The 12,057-nt window shown below is 44.6% G+C and overlaps 1 protein-coding gene across 1 annotated transcript in view; it reads left to right on the forward strand.

Moving 5' to 3' along the window:
• Positions 1-3,396: 3,396 nt before the first annotated feature.
• The window catches only part of GLG1 (golgi glycoprotein 1), an 82,693-nt gene continuing 74,032 nt past the window's right edge, over positions 3,397-12,057 (forward strand). The window contains exon 1 of the mRNA XM_021541087.3: positions 3,397-3,733. Coding sequence (XP_021396762.2) covers positions 3,422-3,733 — 312 coding nt within the window. The 5' untranslated portion in view covers positions 3,397-3,421. The remainder of the gene's footprint in view (positions 3,734-12,057) is intronic.

The following is a 12,057-nucleotide window of genomic DNA, read 5'->3' on the forward strand; positions in this document are numbered from 1 at the left end:
CTTGGCTCTCTGCAGCAGATTTGTTGGTGGAGAGGATTGACCACTGGGAAAGGCAGTGCTGAAGTTTTAGGGATGCAGAGCTATGGAGGGAGGCAGCTGAGCCAGGCTGCACAAAAGGGAGAGGGCCTCAGGGCACTGTGTGGAGGCTAAGCTGGAATTCCAAACTGCCATATAGGAGCAAGCAGTCTGTATCCAATTAAAAATTTGAGCAGCTCCTTTGCATGGACTGAGAAAGAACTTTTGTTGTCTCTGAAGTGGTGATCTGGAGAGCAAGGACACTGCTGGGAAGGAACAAGAGGTGTCCCAGCAGCTCAGCTCACTCTGGCCTTGCTGTGCAAAGCTGGGGGCCATATAAATGGGGTTTATTATTTAAGGTGATGAGACTGAAAAGTGCTGTCCACTCCAAAAGCAGGGGACTGCAAGCTCATAATGCAACACCCAGAGCATGAAAGCCTTGCTGCTAAAATGCTTAAAATGAGGCAATAAGGGAATTTCTGCTAAAGGAGAGGGGCTGTAGTTGCAAGGAGCTGCTAGCTGGTTATCACACAGGCAGAGATGTTGCTGTCCCCAAAGAAAAACCTCCTCCTTGTTTAACTCACTGTGTGGACATGGTAAGCATAGGGCCCTCTTATGAAATGCCTGTTTAACAGTGATCAACACAGGATTAGTAAAATCTTAGTAAATCCTTAGTAAAATCTGAGGTTGGGAGAAGGTGTTCCCTGAGGAAAAAATTAGTCTCTGGAGGTCTCCGAAAGGTGGAAAGAAGTGAGCTGTAACCCAGCTCCACTGCTCTGTTCTGTCTTCATCCTGTGAGGGATGAAGGAGCAGAGCCAGCTCTTGCACTGGGCTAACTCTTCAAATAATTCTCACTAAACCAAATAGGCTGCCAAGCATGGGCTGGATTTTGCTGGCTTTTGTTTTCAAGTGTTCCCAGCTGCACAGCCCCTGGGTGCCAGCACAAAGCCACTTTCCCAAACGCTGTGTCCCAGTGTGACATTCAAACACAAGAAGCATGGAGACTTTGCTCCTCTCTCTCCTGCCCTTGCCTTCACCTGGATGACATGGCTGCAGTCGGTGGCCACACTGGGCTCAAGGTGCTGTGGTAGCTCCTGGATTGGGTGAGACAGTCAGAGGCATTCCCAAGAGAAGGGTTTCTTCCAGGCAGGATGAGGCAGCTTGGGGCAGGAAGGGAGCAACTCTACAGCTCTGCTTCACACCACCTCACTGAGCCAGGGCTGGAGCATCCTGGCATGCAGGCAAAAGCTTCTGACTTTGGCCTGATGCCAGCTTGTGCTGGGAAAACTGCTCCTGGAGGGGAACTGAGGGGGGATTCACCCTGTATCCCATATCCTTCTGCTGTTGGAAGCAAATCTGAGATTTGGGGGCAAACCCATCCTAGGAGGGTGCAGTGAGATCCTGGCAGGACATCTGAAAATTTGATTGCTGAGCTGGTGATGGACTTGTGTCCCACTGCTGACACTGCCCCAACACTTGGACAGGTATTTTTTGATGGTGAAATTGTGGGTCTGGCTGGCTGCTCGGGCAGAGTGGGCTGCAGCATTCCCAAAACACTGCTCTGAAGGGGCTGTGTGGCTGCAAATACTGCTTTTAGATGATCCATCACCAAATTCAGCATCCAATCTCCAGTTATTGCTCTAGGAAGAACCTGTGGATCCCATCTACAATGGGATCAGCCATTGTAGACCCTGTTTTGGAGACCTGATCACACCTACAGCCTATTTCCCTCCATTCCCATGGACAAAGCCCAGAGCCACTATGGAGTGTGACATGCCAAATCCCAGCCCCCAAAACAATGCCGGGCACTGACAGTGCAGGAGGTGCAGCCAACCCACCAACCTCAAAAACGAGCTGTCTCATGGCACCCCCAAAATGTTTTTTTCTGCCCTTGGTCAGCTCTCTGCTCCCTGCAGCTACCTCAGGGCTGGGCCAGGCTCTTAGATTTATCCCGTCCCCTCCAGCCAGCCCTACATCCTGCCCCAGGAGGGGCCAGGAGTGCACCCATATATAGGCAGAAGATCAATCCAGCTGATAATTTGGCACTCAGCATGGAGAAATGACAGCAGGAAAGTTGAATGTCAGCATTTATTAAAAATTTGGGGTGTTTTTAGCAGCCAGCCAATTTTTTGTCTTAGTTCTTACGTAGTTTCCCTCTGCACTTCCGTATTTTTTCTTCATTCTTTAGTATTTTTTCTTTGGCTTCCTCTTTTTCTTTGTTCTTCTCCATTTCTTCTCGGATTGCCTCTATTTTGTCTCTGATGCTCTGTAATTTTTTGTCGAGATCGTGTACTTTTTCTTTGTCATTACGTGTTTTTATTTCATTCTCTATTTTTACTTCATTCTTCAGTATTTTTTCTGCATGCTTTTTTAATCTGTTTTGTTGTATTTTTTCTTTGTTCTTATGTATTTTATCTTTGAGATCCTGTATTTTTTCTTTGTTTGTCCACATTTTTGTTACATACCCTTTTTGTACTTCATTGTTCTTTTTTTCCTCTTCGATATCCTCTAATCGTTCTGTCTTCATCTGTATTTTCATTTCGTTCTTCCGTATATTTTCCTTGATCCTCTCTATTTTTACTTTGTACTCCTGTATTTTTATTTCATTCTTCTGTATTTTTTCTTTGATCTCTTGCATTTCTTCTTCAGTGTTCTTAATTTTTGCTTTGATCGCCTGCATTTTCTCTTCATTCTTCTGTAATTCTTGTTTGTATTTCTGTATTTGTTCGTCCTTGTCCAGACTTGGCTCATCAACCAGCTCCCTAGAACTGTCATCAGACACTTTCGCAAAGGTCAGTTTCCCCATTACGTCTCCCGCCTCCTCAGTCGCTGGGCAGCCGAAGCGCGAGTGGGAAATGAGATTTCGGGCAAAATCTGCAGCTACTGGACACCTGCTGAGGGAGGCGCTGGCCCGGCTGCCGCCTTCCCGGGGGGCTGAGCACGCCCGGGCTCGGCTCCTGGCGCCCCGGCACCGCCGCTGGCTCGGCCGTGTCGCCCCGCGTGGCTGTGGGGTGGCGGAGGCCGCTGAGGCGATCCGGGAGCCGTTGCGGGGCTGCGGGAACCGTTGAGGGGGCTGCGGGGCGGCTGAAGGGCTGCGGGGCCGCTGAGGGGTGGTGGGGTCCCCGAAAGGCTGCGGGGCCGCTGAGGAGGTGCTGGAGCCCTGAGGGGCGGCGAGGGCCGTCGGGCCCGGGGAGCCGCGGGGACCCCGGGGTGGCGCCTCGTCCTCCTGAGGCGACAACGGCCGAGGCGGCGCCGCCGCGCGTGCTGCGGGAGGGGCCACAACCGACCACGCCCCCTAGCGGGAAAGGGGCGCGTCCCGCTGGGGCGACGTCACGGGCGCGCTAATTTGCATACGCCGTGCGTGCCGCGGGGTGGGCGGGCGGACGCCGGAGGTGGCGGATCCAAGATGGCGCCGTGCGGACGTGTCCGGAGCCGCTGCCCGGGCCCGGCGCTGCTCCTGCTGCTGGCGCTGGCGGCGCGGCCGGCGGCGCCCAGCGCTCCTGCCGCTCTTTCCGGCCCCGGCGGTGCTCCGCCCGCAGCGGGGCAGCCGGTGGGGCCGGGCGCGGCTGCCCCGCGAAGTGCCCGCGGCGGCGGGTCGGGCAGCGGGTGGAAGCTGTCGGAGGAGGCGGTGTGCCGGGAGGACGTGGTGCGGCTCTGCTCCAAGCACAGCTGGGCCAACAACCTCGCCGTGCTCGAGTGCCTGCAGGATGTCCGCGAGGTGAGGGTCGGGCCCGGGGCCGGGCCGGGCCTGCCCGCGGCGGCGAACAAAGAGCCGGGTCCGCGCCCCGCCGCGCCGCCGCCCCGCGTATCCCTCATGGCTTGTGTTTTAAAAATCGGAGTTTGCGCTGCGGAGCTCCGTGAGGGGGAGCGAGCTGCCTGCGGGGTGGCCGTAAGGGCTCCGGCGAGCAGCTCCTCTTCATCCGCACCTCGGGGCTCGGCGCTGCCGCCCGCGCAGCGCCCTGCGGGCAGGGAGAGCTCTCGGGGATGGCTTTGTGCTCCGGCTCCGGTGCTTGCGGGGTTCTTCGTTTCTGGAGGTCTGGGAGAGCCCAGCCTGCCTAGTGCTGAGTGAAGGCGCCGTGCTCATAGCAGCAGTGACCTGAGATGTTTTTTTCACGTTCAGGCTCCCACCTTCGCCACGAACTCGGCTGCAGAGGCGGCTGCTTTCCAGTCCTCGGTTGTGCATGTATGAAACTCGATATATAATCGTTGGATTTAGCTGACTTTATGGGGAGGTTAACAGGACAGTCTGTGTTGTTCCCATACACCTGTCGTGAGCAGTTTTAACTCCAGTTCAAGAAAAAACTGAGTTGCCTCCTCCGAGTCTTCCAGCTCCATCTTTTCATTCATTCCTGGGCTCGTTTTGAAGCAGCCTTTGGGGACGTGCCTTTAGTGAGCTGTCCTGCCTAGTCTCGAGGTCTATATATTCTTGGCTTCTCTGCTGTAGAGTCCGGGAATGCCAGACTGGGTCAATTTTATTGGTGTTTTGCCCAATAGGGAATGCGATTAGGAAAAACCTGGGCTTGTTTTTCATCCATTTTTATGGGGACAGCAGATGGCAGTGGCAATGGTTACTCTAATCAAAGGGAGTCTTGAACCAGTAAGTGTCAGTGATTACTTCTGGCTTAAAATGCAAAGCTAATTTAGATTTTAATCTAACTTCATGTTTTAATTTTGTGTGGGTAGTTAGTAAGACACTCGTTGTAGGTGTTTTAAATGAGTCTTGCTGCAAAATCTGTCACAGGTATGAAACATTCCACTATGTCCTTTATGAATAACTTGTCCCTTGCTGTTCCGTTCACCTGTCTGAGATATTTTGGCCCCCTTTTTGGGAAGCATCCTGTCTGGGAGGATCTCGGAAGCTGACCTCACAGGCAGTGGCTCACAAGCTGCCAGCCTGCCAAAAAGGCAAGCTCTTGTTGTTCCTTTCTTTCCAGTTGCATAGCCCCTCCCTACTCTTTTCACAGTTCCAGTGCTTGTTGGTTTTCTGCCATTTTAGCGAGGTGAACCCTTTTGTGGTCTAGTTTATTGGTTTTCTGCTGGAATAGTTTTGTCATTTTTCTGAGTTAAAGCACAGAGGGGGGCGAGTGCAGGGCTGGTACACAGGGCTGTGCAGGGAGAGGGATAAGATCAAATCAAAGGTGAAGGAATGTTTTGCATCACGCTTTATTTTCAGCAAGTACAAACCCTTATGTTAGCTCTGCATATCTCCTGAGAACTCCACTCTTTGAATGTTATGTCTGCTTGTGGTTTTCCCATTCCTAAGCCTACCTTGATGTCAGTAGTTTGCTGGCTCTTGATCTTGTCTAGCTGTCGTGTTGCCTGATGCTCATTGCTGAAGGTGAATTTTTTCCTGGGTGACATCCCAAGCATCGACAGAACATCTCAGGGCTCTTCTGGATTGAGTTTTGTTTCTCTGAAGGTGCCACTCTGGCCTTGCCCTTATTTGTCTGTCAGCTTGCAAAGAGCACTGTCAGCTGATCTTAACTCTCAACACTTTGCCCCCAGTAACACTGATGTGATGGGCTGCATCCTGACGTAAAAATGACTTCACAGGGTGCTGCTCCTAGAAATTAATTAAAATAGCTGACTTCTGTGTATCCCTACAGTTTAACACTTGATATTTAGACTGTGAATAAAGGTCTTGAGTTGTAAACATTGGGTAGCATTTCAGCTGCTTGGGAATGGGGTCAGATGTTGTCTCAGACATTTTCTTTGCATTGGAGATGACAGCAGAGGAAAGAAGTGACGTATTGTCTGTTATTGGTATAACTTCTACTTTTGACTCTAGAGCATCTGACCACTTGTTTGGACAATACCAGAAAAGTGACAATTATGTTTTAAAATGGGCGAGGATCTAGTCTGAGTCATACAGCCCACTTAAAACCAGTCAGGCTATAGTTAGTGGAGATTTGGGGGAGTTGTTTTGTGTGTCATGGTCTCAGTGTGGACAGTGTATGGACACTGCTGCAAGTAGCAGGTAAGATTTTTAGATGCAGTTAGGCTGCAGAAGTAGCCTTTTTTTCTCTAGGTGTTTAAGGTAATCTTACTTTTCTCATAAGAAATGTTTCTCTAAAGTGGAGAAAATTCTGTTTGAAACTGAGAGTGTTACTGTGAGGATTATCCATTGATTTTTCTTAGTGTGATACAAGTAGGCTAGGACACTTCTAAATATGAATAACCAGGAGAAACAACTACTTGAAACGTTCCTTTTGAGTCCATAAATTATAGAGAAAAGAGAAGGTGTGCTTGTTTCATTAGTCAGTGTGAATGCAATCACGTGGTTTCAGTATCTGCTGATTTCTGGGAGTGGATGTCTTTGAAGTACATCCTCCCTTGCTTTCATTGGGTAGTTCTGAATCTAAAGGAGCAGGAGCTTTGAGTCAGTGGTTGACTGGTACAGGAGCCAAACTTGTAAGGCAAATGTTGAAAGAAGCAATTTAACACAAATATTCAGTGAAAAACAGTCTGACACAAAAAAATTAGTAAAAAACCTCCAAACTCCACACCCAGAACTGCACAAATGAAAAACCCACCCAAACCAAACCCACAAATAAAAAATTTTAAAGTTTTGATTTTAAGAGGTTATTGGTAGGCTGTCAATTTAAAGTATTATTAAAAGAGTTATTTAAGCACACAAGAATTTTTAGAATTCTTGAAGAAAAAATAGTCAGATCCCCAGACTGGTAGCAAATACTTTTTACCACTGATTTTTCCACGGAGTCAATGACATGATTGCTTAATGTAGTGCAGAGTCCTCTTTCCTTTTGTAGTAGAAGGATGCTCCTTGATTGGAGAAGGAAGTGGTCATGGTCAGAGCTACTCATCTTAAACATTCTTTTACCATAATCAGAAGATAGAATAAACCCCATTTTTTTGGTGCATTTTGCAGATGACTTAACTTCTGTCTAGTTAGAAGTATTCATGCACTGGATATATTGCAGTTTTGAGTGACTTAAATTTTGTCATCAAAATTTTAATTATTATTCACATAATTCTATGTCACAATATAAAAAAGGGTTGAAAGGTGTAATGTATATGTATATTTTAAAAATTGTGTTCCAAAGTGCTTTTTTTCTGAAAGGATTCAGATTGCGAGCCTGTTTCTGGAAGGACTTTAGAGCTTGCATTTCACTGAACATAGGCTGCAGCCTTTAAGCCCTTTTTTTGTGGGTTGCCTGTTAAACTGATTTGCATAGTGGTTAAAATATAAATAAACCCATTAAACATTAATATATTTGCTAGGTAATGGTTTTTGCTTGATTAATGATAATTTGCATGTGAAGCATGACCAAGTTGTTGAATTTGAGGTGGGAAACATTAAAAGGGATGAAAATAATTTTATCCACTGTGGGTCTCTTATCTGGTTTACTGGTGGAACATTTTACTTTCAGAACCTACATTACATGTGGTTAATTGGTGAGTGAATTTGATACCATAATTGTTGAGCATTGCCCTTATAAAGATTGTGCAATATTTATAGCATATTATTGTTCTGTATAATGTTAATGCATTAAAGGCTAAGTATTTTTTCCGAGATCAAACAGATGTGGTTAAGATGGGATTAGAGATCAAAGTTTTGGTCTCCTGCTACTTTCTTCATCCCGAGTGGTTCCATAAAGGTAACACCTTTATGGCAAAGACAGTGTAATTGAGCCTTGATGCTCTGCCTTCTGGAAAAAAATAGGACTCTCCTAGTGTTGCAGATTGGATTAAGAACAAAACAAGTTATCATGAAGGCTGTGTATTTCAATAATAATATTTTTCCTGTTATTTCAGTATTGCATTTGGTGTAAAAGGCCAGAAAATTCATTTGATGTGACTTAATGGGCTGGGAAGCGTGTACCATTTGACAGGCTGGGAACTGTCGTATTTCTTCCATTTAAATGTTTTATTCCTCACTCTGTGTGTACCTGAGCTCCTTAAGTGATATGATAAAATTGTGTCAGTGAAATTACTTGTTTTAAAGTGATAGATGGAGAATAGAAACCAGACAGTAATGCATGCTTGGGGTCTTCATTTCTTTGGGTTTTACTGTAATTGTAGGAAAAATTGTGTGTTCCCAGTCCTTGTCCTGGTTCTCTAGTGTTTCTGCCTTTTTGGTAAATGGATTAGAAATGTTATGGTTTCCCTGTATCTTTTGCTTGCACTTAGGTAGATAAGTGTGATCTGTCACAGTAGCTCATTTTATTTTATTTTTCCTCTTATTTATCTCCCTAATTTATTGAGTTCAAGGTCAAAGGTTTTGTTTGACTCAACATATGACATTATGTTATTTTTGAGCACATACTCCTGTTATTCCGTCTCTCTCGGTTTTCCTGTGCACGTGTGGAGGCTGGCATTTAAAGTTCCCTTTTTGAGATGTCTCATTTGTAGCAGCAAATGACTGGTTACCTGTCCAGAGCTCTAAGTAATTGAGGGCTGTGGATTAAATACAGCGTGAGGCTAGGCTAGGTCTTAGAAAATGCAAGTGGTGAAGACACTCCTGGCAGGGTTGACCATCTCTTTCAGCACCTATGGGTTTTTTTCTCCAAAATCTCCAGGCATTCTCCCTGGCCTTCAGGTGAGCTGTTTTAAGTAACTGCCTGTTTAAGTTTTAAGAAGCTGCCTATTTCTTGGGTTGGTAAGTCCATGGTTGTGGGATGGAGGCTGTTCTGGTTCTCTAATCATTATTTTTGCAAAGGAGCAGGCGGTTAGTATTCCAGTGGTACTCTTGCAGTGCCTACAGCATTATCATCTGGTTCAGATTCCAACACTCAAAGAGTTGTTTTTTTTAAAGGCAATGATCAGAAACCTGAAAGATGTACCTTAAGCCTTGCCAAGGGCTTTGCTTACATTTTGCCTTCTTTCTAAGGGATATTGACCTGGTGATCATTCACAATCTCAAAAGGACACAGGAGTTTAAGAGCTGCTGTGTTCCTGAGAAAAGTAAAAGGAGAATTCTTACCAATATAGTTGGAGTTGAGTTAACTTAAAGGAAAAACGTGTTGCAATTTTAAGAGATTGAGTTAATTACTGCTCTGTAACTTGGCTCTACGAGTTGAAGCCTGTGACATCTGAATTAGAAATTTTCAGATACAGTTCTGTCTTAAATGGAATTTAATGAAGAATTTACAATGCTTTGTGGTAGATGCAAATTAATTTGAATGGCGAATATTGTCCCTCCTGTTTTTAAAATCCATGAAATGGAAGCTGGACTATCCAAATCAATGGAAGAGAATGGCTGGACCTAGGAGAAAGGATTGAGACTATTAAGTTTTGAAAAACACATGAGCAACAGGAAGGCAAGGAGCACAGAAGGTTTTTCTCCTGAGGCTTGGCTTCTTACCCAAGATTAGCTGCATTTTTGTTCTGAGGTTCTCTTTTTCCCTTGTGTTTGCATAGTGTAAGCCTAGTTTCCTCCTGGCTTTTGTAGTTAAGTCTTAAAGTGAAACACTAAATATACTTTAAAAGTTTGATTTGTTTTTAGGTTGGTTACTTTGGCATCAACCTTTGGCTTCATCTCAGCATGTAGCAATATTTAAAAGTACTCTTTTCTTCTTGCTGAAGCCATGTGTAAGCTGAATGGAGGGGCAGATGGTCTCTCATTCCAGGTGCTGAACTGATTTGTCTTATGGACAGAGCATTGAGCACAGGTTCTCAGTCTTTTATATCCTTTCTCTTATTAAACAGAGTTATTTTTGTGGGTTTGTTTTTTTTTTTTTGGGGGGGGGGGGCGCGGGTGGATTTGTTTTTCTTAATTCTGTGCTGTTCTTGGCAGGCTGGTACTTGTGGTAGCTGGTTGTGTATCAGTTTGGCCTGGGATGTTTGGCTCAGTAGAAGAGATTATCTTACAGGTCTGCTTCCTCCAGTGAGCTGGCACTGCTGGCCTCCTGCAGCTCCCTGCCAAAGAGAAAAGGAGTGCAAATACAAGGGAAGAAATAAAGTTCAATGCAGGCTGTGCAGCCTGGGCTTGGCTCAGGGTGCAGCGAGAAAGCCATGTTAGGGGGAGGTGATTTCCTGAGCCAAATATTGAATATATTGAAAAGCAGAGACTCAGTTGTTACAGTAGAGACAGGTACAGCTAGGCTGTGTTTTGCACACACTCTCTCTCCTTCCCTTGTACTGGAGGAAAGGAGATATCTCTGGTGCTGCTTTGGGTTGTCATGGTTGGAACAGAATGTTTTGAAAAGGGATTATTCTTGGCAAATAAAGTACTGTATTTGTTTTCTAGTGCAGAGATGACTAGGTGTTCTTTATAGTGTAGTTTTCCCGCATGCATGCACCACTTTTCCAGTGGATTCTGCTTCTTTGGTCTTGGGAAAATGCACACTTGCTTTGGAAAAAGCTTAGCAGTTATTCTTCCTAGTAATATACCCCAAAGAATTAGATTAATAAAAGGTCTAGGTAATTGCCTTTTTATTTGAAATCTTTCTTTAAAATAGTTTTTTCTTTTTGATCTTCTGACTAATTCAGTTTTAAAGTCTGTGAAGTTGGTTGCTATGGCACTAAAATTTTTCAATTCTGTTAGCTGATAATTTTCTGTTATCATGGGATACCTTGATTTTCTGGATGCTCAGTTTATCAGTATCCATCACAGTGCATTAGGTGAAGAGCAGGGATCCTGTTTTCCCTGAGTGCCAGCTTGTGGCATAATTGCAACTTTTTTCATTAAGACAAGAGATGAAAACCCATCCTGTTCCAGTTCTGAGCAAGGGTGACATTCATAAAACTGTCCTGGAATGCTGGTGTCTGAATGTCTGCAGCTCTGAGATGAGGAATCTCCTTCAGGAGACAGAGGTGTCTTTTGTCTCTGTGCTGTCTTTAGGGGTTTTGTGCATGAGTTTATTAATTTTTTTTTTCCTTTAGATAAGTGTGTAATGTAGATCTTACAGCTTTGTGAGCTTAGATTTCACCTGTAAGCATTAGAGTGCATTTATTGTTTGTAATGTCTACATTTTTTCCTTAAACTGAACACCTGATGTCTTTAGGCACAGTAGGCTAAGACTAATGGTACACATGGAATGTCCCTTTTGCCAAGTAACACCATAGGGAAAAATGGCCATCATCATGCTGGATAGAAATGACTGTGTGCTGCATTTGTTATTTTTTTGCATCTTTACCTGAATTAATGCTGACAATTGCTGACGTGGCAAAAGGTAGTTAATATAATACGTTTTCCTGGTTTCTCTATGTACCTGGAGTATTTTACTCCTTTCCAATTAGTGGTAGAACTGTGTGCTCTTTTGTGAAAAACTTCTTGTAGTTTTCTTAGTTGATTCTCAGGAGTTTTGAATCTCTTTTAGAGAATGCAAGTGGTTATGCTAATGTAATTACGTACTTACATGTAACACTGTGGGTTAATACCAAATAACTCTTATAGCCCTGCTATGCAAAATAAATCAGGCAAATATGAAGTCTTTTGTTTAAAAAATAATGAATAGCTTAATCTAGTAGCAAGTTTGCTGTCTAGATCTTTTGAATCTTAATAGGAAGCTCAACAGCCTTCATAATGCTCAGTAGTTTGCTAATTGAGGCTTTCTTTTCTACACTGTTCTGTTATTGCAGGGTAAAATACTTTGCACCAAGTGAACTGCAAAACAAACTCAGCAGAGCATGCATTCTTCTAAGTGTTGAAGTAATTGCCCTACAAAAAGGTTTTGATGGAATTAAACAAAAGACAACAAACCTAAACCTGCTTGGCTTATAGACTTTCTGTGACAGTCCAGACTTGATTTGAGCTGAGTCAACTTTTGTTAGGCTGTTCTCAGCTGAGATGAAATAAGATCTGGAAGAAGCTTGCAGTAAGATCTTTCCTTATCAAGTTTATGTCTCTGTGGCCTATGTATGTCACAAAATCAGAAAAAATAACTACTTTCAAGGAAAATCACTGCAGCATCGCAGTTGTCATAATTTGCAACTGAGACTGCATTTCTTCAACTGTGTTCACAGTGATCTAAACAAATCACTATTAATGTGATCCTCTTGTAAAATTCAGACAGGGTAGACAAAATTGTATCCATCTATACAAGGCCCTAATTAACTGCAGGTGCAGAGAACTGTTGA

The sequence above is a fragment of the Lonchura striata genome, chromosome 11 (assembly GCF_050655825.1).
Source record: "Lonchura striata isolate lonStrDom1 chromosome 11, ASM5065582v1, whole genome shotgun sequence".
In the NCBI taxonomy this organism is placed as follows: domain Eukaryota; kingdom Metazoa; phylum Chordata; class Aves; order Passeriformes; family Estrildidae; genus Lonchura; species Lonchura striata.